At 42.3% G+C, this 20,709-nt stretch overlaps 1 protein-coding gene across 10 annotated transcripts in view; it reads right to left on the bottom strand.

Moving 5' to 3' along the window:
* The window catches only part of BLTP1 (bridge-like lipid transfer protein family member 1), an 87,756-nt gene extending 68,311 nt beyond the window's left edge, over positions 1-19,445 (bottom strand). For all 10 annotated transcript variants that reach the window (XM_077176740.1, XM_054633649.2, XM_054633651.2 and 7 more), the window contains exons 1-8: positions 19,326-19,445; positions 11,709-11,838; positions 9,002-9,118; positions 7,514-7,592; positions 6,810-6,874; positions 3,516-3,702; positions 2,355-2,436; positions 1,478-1,671 (exon numbers count right to left, since the gene is read on the bottom strand). In XM_077176740.1, the coding sequence (XP_077032855.1) occupies positions 1,478-1,671; positions 2,355-2,436; positions 3,516-3,702; positions 6,810-6,874; positions 7,514-7,592; positions 9,002-9,118; positions 11,709-11,805 (821 nt within the window). In that variant the 5' untranslated portion in view covers positions 11,806-11,838; positions 19,326-19,445. The remainder of the gene's footprint in view (positions 1-1,477; positions 1,672-2,354; positions 2,437-3,515; positions 3,703-6,809; positions 6,875-7,513; positions 7,593-9,001; positions 9,119-11,708; positions 11,839-19,325) is intronic.
* Between the last annotated feature and the right edge of the window lie 1,264 nt (positions 19,446-20,709).

Here is a 20,709-nt window from a genome sequence, read left to right as displayed (position 1 = left end):
CTTTGAGAGTAACAGCAGCAAATGATCAAATATTTTACCACCAACTCGATATTGGCAATAAATTAAAATAAGATTATCATTATAAAGTATTCCCTATTACCTATCCTGAACCTTAAGCCTGCTGCCTCCAAACTTCTTCTACTTTGACCTCCTTTCCCCAGCACCATTTTTTTTTCTTTTCTTCAATTTCAGAGAACTTATTTGCAAAGCGTGATAGAAGTGTTGAGATGGAGATTCGTAACACAAAAAGTCAGTTTCCAAAGTGAAATGTTGATGTTTGTATTGATTCCTCAGTCTGCTACACATTTATCAAGCCACTTGGCTGTTTTTATACATACACTGGCTACAGGATTTTTTTTAAGTTCAAACACCCAGCTTAAATTTTAGCCAAAGCAGTGTAAGAGGGCAGGCTCTAAAGAGTCAAATATTCTCCATTTCCAGTGAACTGGGCAATTTTTTTAATTTGCCCGGTAAATTAGAGCACATTTTGCGCACAGATGCCATCCTTCAGCCATCAGGAGCTACAGGGATGACAAAAGCATAAACAGCAAATACTTAGAGGAAGCAGGAGGAAAAGCTAATTGTTTTGAGTATCTTAATCCTATTTTGGTTTAATCTTATTTGTTTTCAATATTAGCCGCAGAAATTTCCTTTGTCACCATGTTGGAAGAATAAGATTCTGTGCACAGCCACAGAACGTTCTTGGAAAAACATAAAGCCATGTCACAAACAGCAGTATTTGGCTGATAAAAAGCCAATTAAGGTACAAATGATGTACAGTTTATTACTTCATGCAAGCACACTCAGGTTTGTGTTTGACTTGCTTCAGTTTGTTCAAGCTGCCTAACCCTGCTTATGCAAAACACAGAGGTAAAAGGATCAGCAATCTGTCTTCAAAAGATAACACGGTTTCCCCTCCACCAAGTATTACACAGCTTTTGCCCAGTTTGGGTTTTTTATTAGCATTTCCTAAACCATCAATCTGCTTTACAGAAGTCAACATCTTAAACCGTGCATTCCAGCTAGAAATTCAGTGGGGGCAAAGCCTGGGTACAGCTCTTGTACCTGAGAGAAGGAAAAGAGACCTTGGACACAGGATGCCACATCCCTGGAAACATGCAAGGCCAGGCTGGATGGGGCTCTGAGCAATCTGAGCTGGTTGAAGATGTCCCTGCTGTGGAGGGTTTGAACTAGGTGGCTTTCAAAGAAACCCAAACTATTCTATGATTCTATGTTTAATAGAGCAGATCACACACAAAAAATACAAACCTAGAATAACCCAGAAAATCAGCGCTTTTCTCCGTAAATGAAATTTGTTCAAAGATCCAAAAACAAAAACCTTCAGAGTGGTAACAAATAGCAACTGTCTAAACACACTGAATAAAATAAACACATTGAAATACAGCGAACATTCTTTTCTCTGTGTTCTTAAAATAAATAAGAAAATAATATGGATACAAAAGTACCCTAAACTTACTCATCATTTTGAAGACCAACATATCTTGGACTTGGAACCAGCATGACTCGAACATTTTCCAATTTTCCCTTCACAATGTGCATGAACTGATCAAGGTGGCTGGAAGGTGGTTTTGTGGTGTATGTCAAAAAGGCATCATCAAAGTTAATGCAAAGTGTTTGTGGTTGATAATGATTGCCAAATGCCAAGCGACCCTAAATGAAAAAGCAAACCCAGTAAATCATTGGTAATCACTCTTCTCTTATATTTACATATCTGTTTACACTAACCTCTTACATTTCAGTATTGATTTATGCAGTTGAACCAGCCACATGCAAATGAAGAACATGGAGAAAAGTCCTGGCCATAAAGTCCTGTGCAAATCTACAAATATTACCTTGGTATGTTAAACTCTGCATTTTTTCTTCTATTAACTCACTAATAGTTTTCCTGATTCTTTTTTGCTGTTGTTCATTTGGGTTTTTTGAGGGGGGGGTGTGGTATTGGGATGTAACATGGACTTCTAAACAATGTGTCGAAACACCTCTATTAAAACGTGCAGGGGGGAAAAAAAAAGAAAACAACCCCAAACACCTGCCAAAAAACCAACACACCCCACACTGTACAACACCCACAATTTAATTACTTGGTGGTATTCTGGAAATCATTACTAAGTCTAAGGCATGAGTATTTCCCAAAAGTTAGAACATAGCTGTGTTTCCACCAGCACCAGCAGGATTTGTGACTGTCAGGGGAGTGCTGATGATATAACTAACTTGTTTAAAGCATGAAGGTAAAGAAAAACTTGAAATAGAATCTGTAAGAAAAAAGAATGGCAAGTGTCATTTTTTAAGCAAATACTGATAAATAGCTTCCCTGCAAGGGTCCTTTCACTCACCGTGCTCACATTGACTTTAATGACTGGAATAAGTGATCTCCATGAAGAAGAGGGGTCTTGAGATTCTGTTTTTACTTTAACACTAAATTAAAAAAAAAAAAAGGGGGGGGTTATTATTTTGTTTTTTCTGCAGAAGGACCAAGCAAATTTTTCTTCTAGAGGTCTTCAAGACACAGATCTTGGGGAACACTCCTTCCCCAGGAGGGTGCAAGACAACTTGCCAGGCTTCCCAAGCCTGAGAGAACAGCAGGAAGCACATGCAGCTACACCTTGGTGCTGACACAGGTAGGAAACAAGCATGCCTTGTTTAACTCAGAGCAATAGTTCCATAAATCTTCCTCAGAGGATTCCTCAGGCCAAGGCCTGTTCTAAATACTACTGTTGAGGCATGGGATTTTTCTTTTCCCAAGACACATGCTCCTCAAAGGCAGAAATCCTTCTTGTGCCTGTCAATAAGGGCTTGAGATAAAGACACAACGAGACTGGCTGGGAGACATAGCCCTTAGTGAAACTCAGGACTGCCACAGCCTCCTGCAGCTGCCCACTCTGAAATTTAGCAACTGGCCAGCAGCAGTGGCAGCACTCAAGTCTCATTAGATCCTCTCTGCTCCTGACAGTAAATGAGCCTGGTGAGGTCTGCCCAAAGAGAGGCTGATTATTGAACATCCGACTGCACCGCACATGAGCCAGATAAAACTCCTTAGATTTTCATTCCATGTTTTCTGGAGTACCCCAAAAAGAGGAATTAACAGAAGACAGGTTGTGTAGCTGTACACAAGACCATAGAGATCCTCACATTTTGCCTATTCAATGTCTTGGGCAGCTGTTAGTTCTAGTGAGCAAAACCATTATTATTCTGCCAGCATAATCCTCTTCAACACATGCTTCCTCTCCACACTGTATTTCAAATAGATTTTTCAGCCTGTCTCTGATCATTAAACAAGAGGGCTTGGCTTGTTTGGCTGTGTTTTTTAATTATTACAGGTAGGAAATCTGAGGAAAGGGAAAAGATTCAGACTGTCAGGCTTGTCAGTGCAATTTCTCTCAGTTGTGCTTCCCTCATTTGGCCTCCAGAGCACACGTTAACAAAACATTCCCCAATTAGTTCAGCACTTTGCAGAACAAAGCATCAACAAAACAGCAAAATTAATAATTATTTACCTTTCAAGATTGGTGTGTGTTCTCTGCCTCCCATTCACTTGTGCTCTCTCATCATCTTTCTTTGCTGGAATTATTGTGGGATCCAAACCAAACAGTTCTTGAAGCTGTCCATAAAGCTCAGAGCGGTTGTACACGTGAAATTCAAAGTCATTCACCATAATATACAGTCGAGTTTCTGCCTTTGGGTCTAACCAAAGAGTAGGAAGAGAGGTTCTAATTCTATCTCAACATTCTCTTGGAATATTCACAGTTGCTCAAAAATGCACATTTTGCAAAACCAATCCACACAGTACTGAACAGCTGCTCAAGTACATATTAAAAAGCAGTAAAAAATTCCACAAAATAATTACAGCTTTCTAAGCAAATCAGTAAAACTTGGCAAATAAGACAGCTGCATACAAAATATTAAATCTGAAAGGCATTTCACCCCTAGGTCACAGTCCAAAAATAAATCCAGACAAAAAACTGCACAAAATGGTAAATGAAGTTTTTCAGTCTCATGTATAAAAACAAACAAACATCTCTCTTGATGCATAGAACAGAAGCCTTGGCAAAAATTACTGCTTTTTAGCACAGATATCACTGAGAGCAACTCAATCTCAAAACACAAATGGTTTTCTAGCCAAGCTCCCTGGTACAGCATGCCTGAAGTGGGAAAAAGCTTTCTTTTACAGAGAAATAATTAATATGCAGAACTAACCAGATCATACTCATTTTGCACAATCAGTCAACATTCTCACAAATTTCAGATTTCAACTGTTCTATCAGTTGGCTCTCTGATCCTTAAAACCTGTTTTAACATCTGCTGATCATATGGAGAGCTGATTGTGACATACTTTGACATACTTTTGCCTCAGAAAGTGTGACCCAATTATGCAGTTAATGTGAGGGAAAAGCTCACACCACTTCCCCCTAATTACCCAGTTGAAAGAGTGCCCATTACACATGGACTCAAGAGACCTGAGCTGCTCTAAAAACCTCATCTGGTCTTGCTAAGTCAAACATACTTCAGGCAGCTGAAGAATCAATGGTTATTACAGCAGTCCCCAAGCTGTAACTCAGGGGGTACAAACTGAAGGCAGCATTTCCCAAAGACATGAGAAATTAAAGCTCAGAGCAAACATTTGTGGTCAGGGTCAAAAAAAGGAATGCGGATGCCCAAGATCCAAGGCTGAGAGACATCTAGTTGATTAAATGCACCCAATTTGATAAAAAACTCATTTGTCCCTCAAAATCACACATCTCTGCAACACTGTCCCAACTTTCCCCCCATCACACTTAAAATACCAGAAATTTCCATATAATTATAAAAATATATATACATAGAAATAAGTTTCCAGAACCCATTGGCATCACAGGTTTCTTGAAGAGGAGACAGAGAAAAATTAATGAGCCAGCTTCAGTTCCTTCCTGTTTTCATAAAAGCACCAGCAAATCCATTTGTTGCCAACCTTAACTTGCATCAATAAGAGTCAGGCAAAGAATGACATGGACAAAGATTGGGACACACAACTGTTTACCCAGGAGATCTCAGCAGCATCAAGAAGACAAATAAATGTAATTTTTCAATTCCTGGATGCAAGCATTAGACTTGATTTACTAAATGAAATCATATGTACAAACTCATTTATTTAAATGGGATTTAAAGAGACATGCATCTCTTTTTCCTAACAACAAAATAAGGTCTGACCTCCACAGATCAATTTGGTTTGCTAAAAGACTTTTGGAAAAGAAACAAAAAGGGGTAAGGAAAAAGAGACAAGCAAATCTGAATGTTATGATCCTAAATTATTCAAAGCAGCATTTATGTAGGTTATGTACAAGTAGCTACCAGATTGTTTCACAATGTGAAAACTGATAATGGGCTGTGGCACCTAAGCCAAGTCATTGGGGTGTGCCCTACCCACAACATGATACTCCAGCTTTTGTTCCTAAACCACTTCCATTTCCCAAGTATACACAAAGCCTCAAGTCCCAGCATGACTTAACCCTTCAAGAGCATTTTAGTCACATTACTTTTTTTGTCAGACCTGGACACCTCTAACTTCTGTGGTTACTTGGATTATTTGTCCACTAATCGCCTGGCCTTAAATGCCAGCAGGAAATGTTAAAGCCAAGCAAAAACGTCACCATAGAGGACAGGCAACCATCTTCACTGCATTAAATTCAATTCATTTTTGATTCTCTGAGCCATCAGAGAAATATGTTTTAACTAGCAGATGAAGACAATCCTATGAAAACCCCTTGGACAGTAACAGGTTTGGCAAAATCTAATTAACTCTAAGACTAGGTTCCACCTCTTGAATTACTTCTTTACTGTAGAGTGAACTTGAATTGTGCCCTACCACCTCAGAGGGTGAGCAGTGCCTCAATAAATAGAAATGGGCAGCTCTTCCAAACTCCTATCACTGCCCCGAGTGCAGTCTCACATTCACCTGACTGATCCTGCATGCAGCACTGCTGAGTTGTACTGACACAGCAACAGCTCCATGAGCTTGCTGACAACTCTGAGAGGCTTCACACCAGCAGAAGCCACTTCCAAAGGCAAGGTGGGAAAAAAACCCCTCCAAAGTTCAATGACCCTCTCAATTAGTGTACTCAGCTGTAGATAGCTGACATTTCCAGACCTCCCTGAATAAGCAATGGAGCTGTGATGGCGCCAAAAGTAAAGACAAGCAGGACCTGAGTCTCATCCAGCTAGATTCTAATCCTATAAATGATTAAGCACACAGCCCCAGGCTACTTATGCTTTCTCTCTGTGTTTTCTGCAGATAGAGTTAATCTCTTGCATCTGTGTTAATCATCCATCTTCAGCCAGAGATAAGGAAGAAAAATGAATTTTTTTTGTACTCCCTCACTTCTGTAGCCACAGATGTCATCAAGACATGGGCTTGTCAAATACTAAAGGACATCCCCTACTGTAACACTTTAGCTAAAATACTGGAAGCACAACACTCACTGAAACTCAAACTAAAATCACTTGCAGAACATGAGACATCTCTATTCATCATACTTATCAACTTCAATACAGAGACAATTATGCTTGGACTGCAGCTAATGAAGGCTACTATTAAGATTAATGGTTGGTGTCAGGAAGGGTTCATGTCCCCGATAATGAATCCTGTATTTACTGCGTCTACTCTGCAACCAGTGAACAAATCCATACCTTCTGAGCATCACAGTACTTCAGGTACACATTAACAAAGCAATTGCACGCCTGTGATTGTGCAAAGGAAGTGTGTTTCTGTAGGCTACCTGTAAATTTAGGCTTAGAAAGCTTTTTGGGAAACCTACCATGCTGCTTCTGCTTAGGGTTGTACATCTTCCACCAGCGAAAAATGATAAATCCATCTTGAATTCTAAACCAAACAAATTGGAATAAAACAGAAGTTGAGAGAGCAACAATCCAACATCCTACTAGCAATTTGTGCAGAGGTCTGCAGCTGAGGCAGCCTACAAGCGACATGAAAGCACAAAGCATTACAGCACACAGTGTATTACACAACTCCTGCTTTAGCTGAAGCTCATAAAAAACCCCATATCCGTTGCCTCCTCATGCCTTTCCAATTTTAACAGCAACAATCAAAATTACAAACTATTTGCTGGTATGCTGTTCACAAAACAAATTCTTCTGAATCCCAGTAAGTAAATGCCAGCTATTTGGCCAACGTGAATCCTGCAGATTTAAGAGCAAGAGCACAAAGGAATCAAAGACATAAATAAAAACACAGTTCTCCTTCACACTCCAAAGTGGTTTATTTGACAAATATAAGATGGAAGAATGACAACCATCTTATCCAGCACTCACTTCCAAATGATAAGGCTAAAACAGCAAATGAGCTCCCAAGTAGGTAGAAGTGTTAAATACTAGCACCAAAAGAGACAGTCCAACACTTACAAATACACTGCTCATTTGGAAAGCTACACTGTCACTTGTGCTATTTGGACCTGTATTTAAAATACTTATTTAGAAGGAGGGCTCCCTTGGAAATCTGTACCTGATGGACATGTCCTCTGTGATGAAATAGATTTCACGCACCATGACTTTTCCAGACAGGACAGAAAATGAAAAGGAACCTAATTATATAAAAAAAAAAAAAAGCTTATTACCCTAAAGCTGTTGATTTTGTGAACAGAGAGAATACAGCATTCAAGTATCTGAAATAGGTTAACTGGGTATCTTGAGTTCCTTTGCTGAAGGCAAGTCAGATTCAGAACACAGGAGACCAAGTGCACAACTAAGGGATGCTGGGTTTGGCACCACCCAACAACACAACCAAGCCCCTGAGGTACATGAGTCACTCAGAAACATCCAGGTGCCATGCAAATCTCAAAAGAATTAGAAAAGCTGTTTTGAACATTTGGAGTTTCAGGACATTGTGTGCAAGACCATAATCAGAGGAACAAAGATTCCTGATGGACTGTTTTTAAAAATTTTAAATGGCTGTAAGGATTTTGGTCCAATTATTACAACAAATTATGTTTGCAGCAAGAAGGATTAATAAGTATGAAAAGACCAGCAGGTAATGCAACAGCCCAGATTTTTCATAAGGCTTTTCACCTCACTCACAGAAAGTACACCATAATTAAAAAAAAACCCAAACAAAAAAAACCAAAAAACCCCAAAACCACCACCAAAATTAACATTAAACAACTGCTGAAACCAAGCTGTAAATCACTGGATTTCATTAATGTTATGTTCTACTTACTGATGAGGTTCATAAAGAACACCACATATTTGGCCAGCCATATCAGCTGTCCTTACTTAATGGCAATTTCACAGAGAAATTTTAATAAAAGCCTACAGAACAAGTGTAGCAGCCAGCAAGTATTTCATCTATTTTGCTCTTCCAAAAAGCTGGATTTGAACGTGGTTTGGAATACAGTTCTTAGGTTCTTGAGGATACAAGCAATTGAATTGCAAGGGTGTCTGTGGCGGGCCAAGTGTGAGTTGGATTTTTTTGTTTTAAGTTTTCACCACATTTATGAGGTATAGTTGCAGAACAAGTCCAGAACTGAAGTCATTGCTATTCTGTGAAGCAGACAGAGGAAGGCAGAGGAGCAAGTGAAAGAAAATTAGAAGTGTGATCAGTGAGGTTGTGGGCTACAGCCCTCTGTGACTCAGCACCAGATATTTTTGTAAGTGGGTAAGTGCCCAAGTGATTTGTACTGACCTGTTTTCTTGAAAAAAGTTTAAAATATTTTAATAAAAAGTTAATAGATTTTGATGCAAAATGTTCTAGCCAGTATCAATTCTACATATCATAGTCCCAGTATGAATCAACCTGTGATTAGTTGTTCTGACAGCTTATTTGGAAAGCAAGGGCAGTGCTGGAGCAGGGACTTAATGCTTGAATCTCTGCTTTGAATCCACTGAATGTTTTCAAATCAATCCAATGAAGGAACACTGAGCTGACTTCAAGTTGTTAGCAAACTGAGGTATGATAAAAGCAGCAAAGAGTGGCATGACATGAATCATAACTTACCAATATGGATGTAGCCATGTTTGTATAATCTGTTAAGAACCAACGTTAAAATGAGGCCAATGTTCCGGGAATTATAGTAAGTTAGGTAGATAATCCATCCACAGGACAATATTGTTGCTGTTGAAAGATTACAATGAATTAAAGCATTTTTTAAAGTACACTGACCCAGATAAAAACCTTACCTATTAGGACTATGAGGCTTAGCAGTGTTCTTCCTGCCCTCTAAAAAAATTGAAACTGAGGGGACAATTGAGTGGGTGTTTTCAGAGAGATGGTGTGAGAAGGGTGTGAAGAGATGGGGGGGAAATGGGAAGTCCAGAAAAATGTAGATTCTTCACTGCTCTTCCATTCCCCCATATATAAAAAACTGTCCTCCCAGAGGATGTGCAGATGGCATCAATTATTTCATACATCACTTATCATCTAAGAAGTTAGATTTTATAGATTGAATTGTAACATGCATTGTCCCACACAGACATTTATTTCAGAGCACCCCAAAAAACCTCAACACCAAAGTCATGCTACACACCTTCCCTACTCTTCTCCAAATTGTGAGCTGTAACTTAAATTTCTAGTCTTTGATATATTATCACAGGAAACATTATCATATACAAAACCATTTCCTACAACATGGCCTCCTGAGAGAAATGCACCAGCCCTTGGGTTAGCAGAAATACCTCAACAGTTCAAGCATGGAATTTGATAGGGAAAAAAGGAAATAGCAATCCAATGAGAAACAAGTTTTTTTAAAAAAAATTAGGTCTGCTAGTCCCCAAAGTCATTTTCACTTGAGTTGATTAAGAGCTAGTAACCTATTTCTAATTACAAAGGTTCTCTAAGCTTCCAGAAGGACAAACCCAAAAGGAATGGCACTGCCAAGGAATGGACTAGTTCTAATTCACCTTACTGATAATTACCATTCTGTTTCACCCAAAGCAGAGTAGGGAAAAAAACATGAACTTTGTAACAGAATTTTTTTATTTATGCTAAAAATGGAATTTTTTTGTGAAAAATCTAAAGTGCAGAAACACATAGGAACCTTAACTTTGAGGAGCTCAGATAATTACTGGGAAAAAATATTTACAAAACCTATCTGTCTATCTGTTCTTCCACTGTTCCTTTATTTTTTTCCAAATGGATGTAGTGTGACCAAAACCTCAAGCAAACCAAGTCTGTGTGGGTGATCACACAGCAAAGAGCAGGGAGGGTGGAATCTACACCCCAGGAGAGAAATTGCAGCTGGCATTGAGGGTAGGCACACTCCAAGGACAGTGCTCACCTCCCCCACTAGCAGGTGAGTAAGCTCCTCCCTGCTGGTCCTCTCTGGGGAGGGAGAAAGGTGGGATGAGTCACACTGTGAGGGTCCACAGGGTTTAATTTGAGATTAAAGTTCAACTCAGCACTGCTAGATGGCTGCAGTCAAGAAGGTGCCCTCTCAAGGTGAAACAATACTGAGAAAAACTGGGAAACCAGTGCACTTCCCAGGCTGATCCATTGCCTTCAGCACTACTCACCTCTGCCACAAACTGCAGCCTTTTCCTTCACCAAATCCCATAAACTTCATTAATTTCATTATTATATTCTTGATTTTTAAAGCCTCTTCACTGAGACCAAGTTTTGGAAATTGCATTTCAGAAGTTTTACTGCATGTGATTTTAGAAATGATTCCAGAAGCGAGCAATGGTTCTCTGAGGAGCACGCTCATTTCTAAAATTCATCACCTTTTACTGAGAGCAGTAGTTAGCTGTTTCAGCATTCAGGAGAGGAAAACACTGATATCTCTTTATGCTCCCTTATAGCAGGATGCCATAGGTCAGCAGATAAAAGCAAAGGAGGAAAGGCTGGTTGAAATTGGGTCACTTAATAAACATCATTCGAATGTGTTTCTATCCAGACCTCATAACAGGAAGCAAGCCAAAGCTTTTGAAGACAAAATTTTCAGATCAATTTGCATCTGTTCCACATTTTACCATGAGCTACTACCAGTGACTTCCCCTATTTTCATCTTGACTACACTGAGAACTCTATGTTGAACACAAACTTTCCATTTCAACATGCTAAAAGTGAAACATAAACGGTAAGCACTCGCAAATAATTTACCCATGTCCTTTCTATTTAATTTGGCATACTGAAAAATAATTCCAGTATGTCAATAGCCAATGGACTTTAACTTGTCAGAAGTGAAAGTGAAAAAATAAAGTAGTTGATCCTGTGTTGCCCATCTCTCCAAGTCCAAGAGTCAAGGCTGGAAAGCAGGCCTTATCTAATTACCTACCTTTGGAAAAGTCTGAATTCATTGCACACTTTCAGTATTCTTACATGGACCTGAGTACAACTTCATATTTATTTTGCTATCCTTGAGCCACTTGTTTATAGATGAATAAAAATGCCTACATCAATATAAGTAATAGCACTAGTGCTAAAAAAAAAACCCCAAAAACAACCAGCATACCTAAATCAGGCATGTTTACAAATCCAGCTCATAACTGCCTGAATGACAGCTTGGCTTAAAGGCTCTTTGTGGCACACAATTTAGTCAGGAAGCTGTGTCATTAAACACAATAGTCCTTAGATCATTTTCCAAACTACATCAGATTAAATGGCAGGGAGGCACATATTGGAAATGATTGTAGCTGACTGTCATGCTAATCCTTTGTTATGGATTAGCATAGAATAAATTTAACCAAGACACAAGAGTTAACCTTACCTACTAACAGCCAAACCACGTTGGAGTCATGTTCTGTCAGGAAATCTTCCAGCTGTGTGATACTTGGGACAAAACTGTCATTTTTTCTTTGATCCATTGCTACACTGTTTTTGCACCAGCACCTATAGAACTGAAAGAAAAAGAAAACCATTCCAAAACCAAAATGAATAACAAGCACAGTACAGTTTGGAAAAAACGGACTATGTACCATCTTAAATCATCTCCAGCAGTCTGTTTCACACAAATACACAAGTACTCGTTTTATTCCTTCAATAACAACCTCATGATTCTCAGCTACCTCCTCTTCTACTCCACAGTTCCAGAAACCCTTCCAATCATCTCTGCTGGAACAGTTTCCTGGCACAAGACTGCCCCAAACAAAGTTACATATCAACAGAATACCAAAATACGCCCTCCAAATTTAGTACCCTGGATGCCCTGTACAGCATTCAAAAGCAAATAAATGTCCAAAACTGTTGTGCCACAGCACTAAGTCAAAAGGCAACTGAACATGCAAGTAAAAATGAGGCTGTATTAAGCTCACCAACATGCAAAAATGTAACATGAGGCTAAACCCCTGCCCTTGCAGAAGGAAAGGCCAAAGGAGACTTCTAGGAGTTACAGAAAATTCCCAAAACCTCCTGATTAGCTGTGTCCATAATTCTGCTTAAGGATGGGTTTGTATCATTCTGTTAAAACTGACTACCTGGTTGATCTGTCATAGGGAACAGAAAACCAGTCCTTCTGAAAAACCAGTCCTTCTGATCCTACACACTTCTTCAAATCACCCATAAATCACCTTGCAACTGGGTTTATATTAATTAAATGTGATTAGCAGGGAATTGCTCAACTGAGCAACATCTGTAATTACACAGCAGTATTTTTGCAGCATTGGTTTCATTTGAAGTCTTCTCCTTTGGATGTTATATGTCAAATCTTCTTATAAAAAAAAGAAGCATTAATTCTGCTTCTTTTTTTTTTTTTTTTATTCTAACACCTCCCAGCTCCTTGCAGCCTGACTTCCTGACAGTATTCACCCCTCAAAAAATATGAGTAGACTTTGTTCCCCTTTGTCATCAAGTCTCTGCTGGTTTCTCCATCAAGGACTCTGGAACATAAAACTAATATTGATGAGTCCTTAATTTTTCAGCATAACAGCTTTAAGTATTTGCAAATGTTAACTGTAAATGTAGCAACTCATCTGTTTTTACCCTTTAATATTCAAACTACTCTTAATATTTTAACTGGAAGAAGTTGGGGGAAAAGTGCCTTTAATGCACTTGTTTCTCCTGTTGTACCTGAAGCAACAGCCTGTGTTTAGAACAAGAATAGGAGTACAGCCCCAAGAAAAAGGGTTAATAATTTGTTCATTACCCCTTCTGCAAGACACAGAACGGGGAGGAAATAACATGAAAGCAGCGAACAGGAAAAAAAAAAAAAGAACCAAAGAGACACAAGGAACCAACACCAGTTTCCAGCAGGGATGATAAAAAAGCTACCAACTTACTCCCCTACAAGGGGGAGGAATAAGAGGAATAAACATCACACAAATGCACACAGACTAAGAAAGGAGCCATTGTTTCAGAAGGGCCTTCAGAACAGCAAATTAAATCACATAATGGCACTGTGATTTGCTTTAAGACATGCACAGTACCTTGATAAAAAAGCCACACAGTCAGTGTGTATGATGGAGCAGATGATGTCTCTGCAGGCAGCCTCCAGAGCCTTTAACCCCTGAATCACAGGGCAAAGAGAAAAAGCCAAACCAACACTTCCAGCATAAAAGTATGGAAGGACTTGACCTCTCTCTTTCTCACCTAAGGACAACAGGGTCACTCTGTTGTGACCAAGATCACCATGGAAATGTTGTCAGTAGGTGAGGACTGTCTATCTATTGCCTCAACCACCAATATTTAACCTCATCAAGGAAGCAAACCATGGCTTTTTCCTAAGAAATTATCACCCAAAATTACATTATACTGAAACACGTCAAAAAAAATCATTAAATAGGAGAGTGGCAAGACAACCTGGAGACTGAAAGTATTGAATCTTGATACTTAGCTACTTAAATAAAGACAGTGGTTTTTTGGGTGGTTTTTTTTTTTTTTTTTTGTCATCACTACCCATAACCATAAACTGGTCATACTTTCAATTTTTTTCTGAGATACATTTCCTACCTGCATGCAAATAAATTCAAGAATCTCCCATCACTCAGCACGTGTCAGTACAACACATGTGAGCTTCAAAGATGATCCTTTAACACCCTGGCCCACTGATTTTTTTTTTTTTTCTTTTATTTAGGGTAGTCTTTGCCCTTGATCAAGTTCCTTGAGGGAGGATGCTGGCAATAAAAGTGTAACCTGCCAAGACCAGGCAGTAGCAACACCTACACTGGATGTGAGCTCTCAACACAGCTCTCAGTGCAATCAGGTGCTTAATCCACTTAGATTATCAATTACTGTAATAAAAAGGGGATGCAAGCAGAGACTTCAGGAGTACAGAGTGTTCATAATGTCCCCACACATCTGTAAGGCCCAGAGGATGACGGGGCAGGATCTGCACCATCAGGATCACTTATGGTAACTTCTAACAGACACAATTTTCCTCTCAGGATAACTCAGAGGAAGAAATCCAATCTTTTCAGAACAGGTATCTGCTGCTTGGAGTAACCAGCATTCCTTTGCACCTTCCAGCCCCATACACTGTAACCACTGGTTTAAATCCTGCCCTTCCTCCTCCATGCCCTATACACTGTAACCACAGCTGTGAGTCCTGCAGCCTCTCACTGCCCACACCCTGCTGCATTTACATTTACTCCTGTGTGCAAACTCAGCTCTGCCATCAGAGCCAACTGCTGCACTCTGCAGGAACAGTGATCCATAGGCTGCTGAGGCTGGAATGTTCCCTCATGCTGCCTACTGAATTCTCTTAAGTAAACCCTACAGGGAACTACTCTTGGAATGACAAGACCCGAGGGTGTGAAGCTGACTCTTGCCAACCATGCAAACACACAAAAGAAAATGTAACAAAGAGGAACAGAAACCCACAAGTTCACATTTGTATCTCTGCATTGATTTAGCATCTTTTCTCAAGGTCTGTGCTGTTCTGTGATGAATATAGTCTAAGACCATGAAAGTGTTTGGATTTATTTGCCTTCCCCCCTTGCCTTATTTTTTAAACACATTTTTACTACTCATTATGTCACTTGTGGCTCTCATTTACCACACACCACATTAATAAATACAAAATATATTAGCTTTCTCCTGGGAAGAAGACAGGAGAAAAGAAATACTCTGTGGCACTGAGGTGACAGAACACTGATACTCATAATTTATCTTCACAGCAGTCCTTTAGGGCATCATGTAGTTGTCTTTCTCCAAATGAATATCTGAAGCAAGGAGAGATAAAGGCCAAATCCCTCATTTATGATGCCCAAACTGAAATACCAGGGGCCTGCTTTTCAGGTTATGCACGTTTGGAGCACTTAGCATGCTCAAGGCAGGCACTGGACTGCCTTAAAGATATGAGGGCTTGATTTTAATGTGAAGGTGCACCTCATGGTCAGCCAGGCTCTCTTTATAGCAAAAATATGTACTTAACAGACTTTTAAAAGTGAATTTTAATTACTTCTGTCACACATAATCCATTCTTCACAGTACTAACAAGAGGCAAGGGAAGTTATAATCCTGAGGGGATGCACTCCATTTTCAGCCTGCTTCCAGTGTTACAAGCCCAAACCAATTTTCACCGCAAATATTCCATCCCTAAAATGCCAAATACTCAAAAGCAGCTGCTCCTAATCTTTATAAACTCATTCCAATCACATCAGATAGGTAAACTCTGTTTTAACCTCAGCCTGGCAAATTAACTCAACACCAAGAACAAACCTGTGCTGGAGCTAAGTCATTAAATATTTACAGGAGGCATGCATATATGCAAGAGTGGCAGGAAAGAAACCTGAAACTCGGTGACCAGAGCGCAGCCACTTGGCAGGGACAGCTGCACCCACCTGGAAAAGGTCTGTCCTGCACCTACAGCTGAGCACAAAGGCAACAAATGTTTCACTCAGTGCCTGGCAGCATTAGGGTGATGTGGGTCTTGAGCTGGGCAAGGAGAGGAGAAACAAAAATAAATGTCTGTTTACCACATCCTTTGTAAAGTCGTTTTCTTGGCACGTCCTTGTAGAAACGGCGGAATAAAAGGGGTGTCCAAAGGTGCAGAAAAAACTGGCATTTTAGATTGAGAAGAAATACTTTTCTATGGTCATGAAGTGGGCAGGGAAATAATGGACATGGCCAATTCTCTTATTACTACTGGAATTCTCAGGGGGAATAAACCAGGAGTTCCAATTTGCCAGACATATCCCTCAGACCTACACAAAATCAAGTGCTTATTGAATATATGTTAATTGGTGCTATTATAGGTTAACTGCCATTCCAAGGATACTCCCAACTTCCTCAGCAATTACTAATCAGTGGAGTTACAATTACACCCACAGTGACACATTAAATCCCCCTGGTGTCAATAAATGCATGTAGATGACACGTCTGGATGCCTCATCTCAAAAAAAGAAGCCATACCTAAGGCAGCTCTTTAAAGCACAGAAAAGGTATTTTTTGCATTACCCACTCCATCACTGCCTTTCAAAGGGTCTCCAGCGCTTCTGCTATGAAATCAGAGGTTTAGATAAGTAAATGATATAATAAAGGAGGCTCACAAACACAGACAGAGTTTTCCTCTCAGGATATTCTCACACTGTCAGCACCCAGAGGCACATTAAACACTTCTCACAAAACAACAAGCTGCCAACCTTGGCACCTATCCCAAAACTCTGCAGCTAGGTCAAACACTTCAAACCCATCCCAGCACAGCTTAGCAAACTCAGCTACTCTTCAGTCAGCAAGCAAAGGAAAGAGGAAGGAAGGAAGGAAGGGAAGGAAAGTTGTTTTCAAAAAAAAAAACCAAAACAGACAAAAAAACCAAGGGAAGTGACAGCACCCACAGAGCAATTCTGCCACAGGGCCAATTGCATTGCCTTCATACCTGGTACCCAACTGAAATGAGCTCTGAGCTTTTTTAAAAAAGCAGCAAACAATCAGGTCTATTTCCCTCCCTCTCTGCCCGTGCTTGAAGTCCCGCTAGCGGTAAACTGTAAACAAAATAAACCAGAGCTTTGATTATGCTAATGAAATCCTGCTGCAACCCTCAGCAGAAGCAGCTGCGCTGAAAGCAGAGCCACACCTGGTTGAGCCGGTGCGTGGACAGCCTTAGCCAAACAAAATTTGCACTACAGTAGCTCAGCAAATAACAGGTCTACTTCAAAATGAATTAAATCAAAATAAAGCATACTCAAAGGAACGGTAAGATACAAGATAAAAATCATTGTCACAATAGCCTGCCCAATGAAGTAGAGTTTCACAGCACAAGTGGTAGCTTTTATTTATCTATTTTTAATAGTAAATGACATGAGTTTTCCTAGGAAAGAGATCAAAGACAAACCCCTGCTATGGCAACCATCACACAGCACTTCCACTGCTAGCCTAGGACTACCTGGTTGAATTGGGATGATTTTTCATTTAACTGCTTAACAGTAAAAATATACTTCTTAACCTTGATTCCCAGACTCCTTCAGGGGAGCTGGTTCTTTTCCTGCTTACATTTCCAAGCTTTGATGCTGCAGAGGAAAAAAAGGACAAAACCAAAAAAAAGAAACCCCAAAACGCACCAACAGTGGAACCTAAAGGCTTACAACAGTAGAGATAACTAAGAATTTCCCTCGTGCACACTCCTCAACTTAGAGAGAAATATAAAAATATTGCCTTTGGGGCCTTTGTTGTTGGTTTAAACAAGGCAATAACTTTTTTTTTTCCCTCCCTTTTTTTAATTTGAGTACAGCACTGTACCTTTGAAATACTCTATGAAACTAAGCCAGCTACTCCACACCTATGAATTTTTCCAGAAGTATATCTCCTCTAAATTTCTCTTTTGACACATCACCATAATTTGGAGAAAGAGGAAGTCTTTGGCCATAAATCTCACGAAGAGTCAATCCTGTAGCTACACACACCATCATCCTTAAGGGAACTACCTGTTGGTTCACCCCAGCCTGGAGTCACCACAAAGATTTCGGTGCAGCAACAAGTGCTAGAGTAAGTTATGTGAGGAGATAAGCAGTGATAGGAGAAGCTATTACATGTCACAGCAACGTGTGAGAACTCTGCATGCTGCTAACCAAAAGCATTAACTAACCTCTTGCCTATTTCCCACAGGATAAAATGGTGCAAAAGAGCAAACGCCAAACAGCAGCTGATGCACATTTCACATGCCAAAGTTCTCTAACAGCATTCCCAAAAGGGTGAGTGACTTCAGCACTCCACAACCAAGGATAAAATCTACTTAAATGTAGCCATACCTTCACACAATGAGCCCAAACGATCCACCACGAGCAAAACCTACTCATGATCACTATCAGAATGTGCAAATTCAGGCCATGACCCTAAACAAACATCCCTGATCGTCCATTCAGAGCCAACTGCCTAAGTGGACAATCAATACTGTTTTTATCAATGGCTGTTGGAGTAACCTATTAACATACTTTAACAAACAACAGGAATATTCCCTGCTCCCCTCCAGTTTTTCTTCTCAGTTGCCAAAATTTCTGACCTCACTGTTTAGCTGCTCGCTGCACATTAAAAGCAAGGGAGGGAAACCCTGCACGGCCGCAATAAAAAGAACAAGCCAGAAAAGCAGAATTACTGGATTAAGTGACACAACAGAAGAACTCACATGGCAACAACTGTGGCCTTTTCTATAGTAAACCTGAAAAAGTTACACATTGCAGGAAACTGACAACTTGGGAAGTTTTCACAGAGTTGAGCCAAGGCTGCTGTGGAGATGGGAAACCAGTCCAGACAGAGATTGTAATTGGGATATTTGCTACGTGGCTACCTCCAAAACACACCTCCACCGTATCAGTGTTATATTGTGTATTATATCTGTTATGTACACGTTACATTGGTAACTACATCGGGTTTTTTATTGATAACGCAAAGTGCAAGCACCTTATCGTAACATCATTACGTATCATTACCACTACAGCTTCAGCCACACCAAAAAGCAGGTGCACGTCGTGTTAACCCCCCGTGTGTGTGCTAAACCCTCTCAGGACCAGCGGCACTGGCAGACATCGCCTTTCACAGCCCAGGGAAACTTCCCTCGCAGGCCAGACACAACGGGAGGCTGTGAGCTCCCGCCCCCGGCCTCGCAGCCGTTCTGCACGGCGTTACCGCACGCCAAAGGGAAAACACGGAATTCCCGACACCGGAGGGGCTTCTCCGGGCACCGCTCACCCGCGGAGCGGCCGGGACCACGGCAAGCACGGCGGGACCGGCCCCCGGGGGGCACCACCAGGCCCTGCGGGGCGGAAGTACGGGCACCGGGCCTCCTCCCCGTCCCGGCCCGGCGGAGCCCCGCGCCGAACCGCGGCTCCTCCCGGCGCGGGGGCGGCTGCGTGTTCCCGGCAGGCCCAGGGCGAGCGGCGGGGCCGAGCCCTGCGCGCCGGGCCTATCCCGGTGGGGAGCGGAGCGCAGCCCGGTCCCGGCTCCCCCCCGCACTTACGCCATCGCCCTCCGCGGCTTCTCCCCGGCGGACCCGGAACCGGCGGCGGCGGCGGCAGCCGGGGCCCTCCCGCACCTCACGGTGAAAGCGCGGCCCCGCCCACGGCGCCGCCGCAGCCAACCGAGAGGCGCCGCCGGTCCGCGCGGCCAATGGCGAGGCTGTCCGCCCCCCGCGGGGGCGGGACCGAGGCGCCGCTCCGCCAATGGCGAGGGGCGGTTCCCGCCCCGTGTGTGTGTGCGGGGAGCCGCGCCCGCCCCTCCGCGGCGCGCGCAGGCGCGGGCACAGCTGGAGCCGCCAGATGTGCGCGGGGGCCGCGGGCGTGGCCGGGGCCGGTACCTTGTGGGGCTGGCGGGCATACGGCCCCCAAATTGGAGTGTCGCCGATGGATCCTGCCCCCGACGCGGTTGGCTGCCCGTTATGTCGGGAGAAGGGGTAGTGCCCGCCCGGCAGCGGCTGGCGGAGCGAGCGCCTGCGCGCCCGCGGCAGCCGCCGCTCGCCCTTGTCCGCGCAGCGCTTAACTGCGAGGCACCGGAGGGGTTTGTTGGCCGAGCCGCCCGGTAACGGGCTGCTCCTTTTCCCGCCCGTCGGTTGTGCCCTCCCAAGCAGGTGAAGAAAGCTGGCCCCCCGACACCAGATAAAAAGTGAATTTTCAGAGGTTTTTGAGCAGATGTGGCCGTGACTTGACTGCCAGGTGTAGCCAAGTAGGATAAGTACACACATTTCTTGAGAATCGCCCAGACATGATAAAACATACAGATTTCTTTAAAATCACCCAGGCGTGCATCCTCCAGCCGTCAGTAGCACACTAGGGGAAACCAAAACAGTGACTCTGTGTGTGTGTTCATGTACCTTCTTCCATGAGTTCCTTGCACACTGTCAACACTGGTGCTGAGCTCCACGGTCCCTCAATGCCCCCAAGGTTTCCAGAAGCTGCACTACACCGGGTCTCCTGAGGGATACCCAGCCCTGGGCACCTGGATCAAAAGGCTGTTGTACCCCCTGGTACCTGTAAAATAAATCCTGTGGGTGAGAAACGGAGAATCCCTAAGCCATGGTGCTGCTCTCACTGGCCTGACAGTGAGACCTGTCCATGGGCTGCCTGGATTTGCTTGGGCCAAAGTGAAACTGAGCCCAGCTGAGCAGAGGGCTTGTGGCTCCTCTCTGTGAGCCACGTGTTCCTGGCTCATGCCTACTCCAGCATTCCCCATGGTTTTACCTGCAGAGCCAACTTTCAGCTGGATCAGCAAACACAAGGGCATGGATGCCCCTGGGGGCATGGCAGGAGCTCTTTACCTGGCACAGAAAGGCACTGGCAGGATTATCCCTTGAGCAGTGCCACGAAGCACAGGTGAACCCTGGCCCCAGCTGCCTCCAGCACCCTGCT

This window comes from Agelaius phoeniceus, chromosome 4, assembly GCF_051311805.1.
Source record: "Agelaius phoeniceus isolate bAgePho1 chromosome 4, bAgePho1.hap1, whole genome shotgun sequence".
NCBI classification, from domain to species: domain Eukaryota; kingdom Metazoa; phylum Chordata; class Aves; order Passeriformes; family Icteridae; genus Agelaius; species Agelaius phoeniceus.
This window is presented reverse-complemented; position numbering and strand designations above follow the sequence as displayed.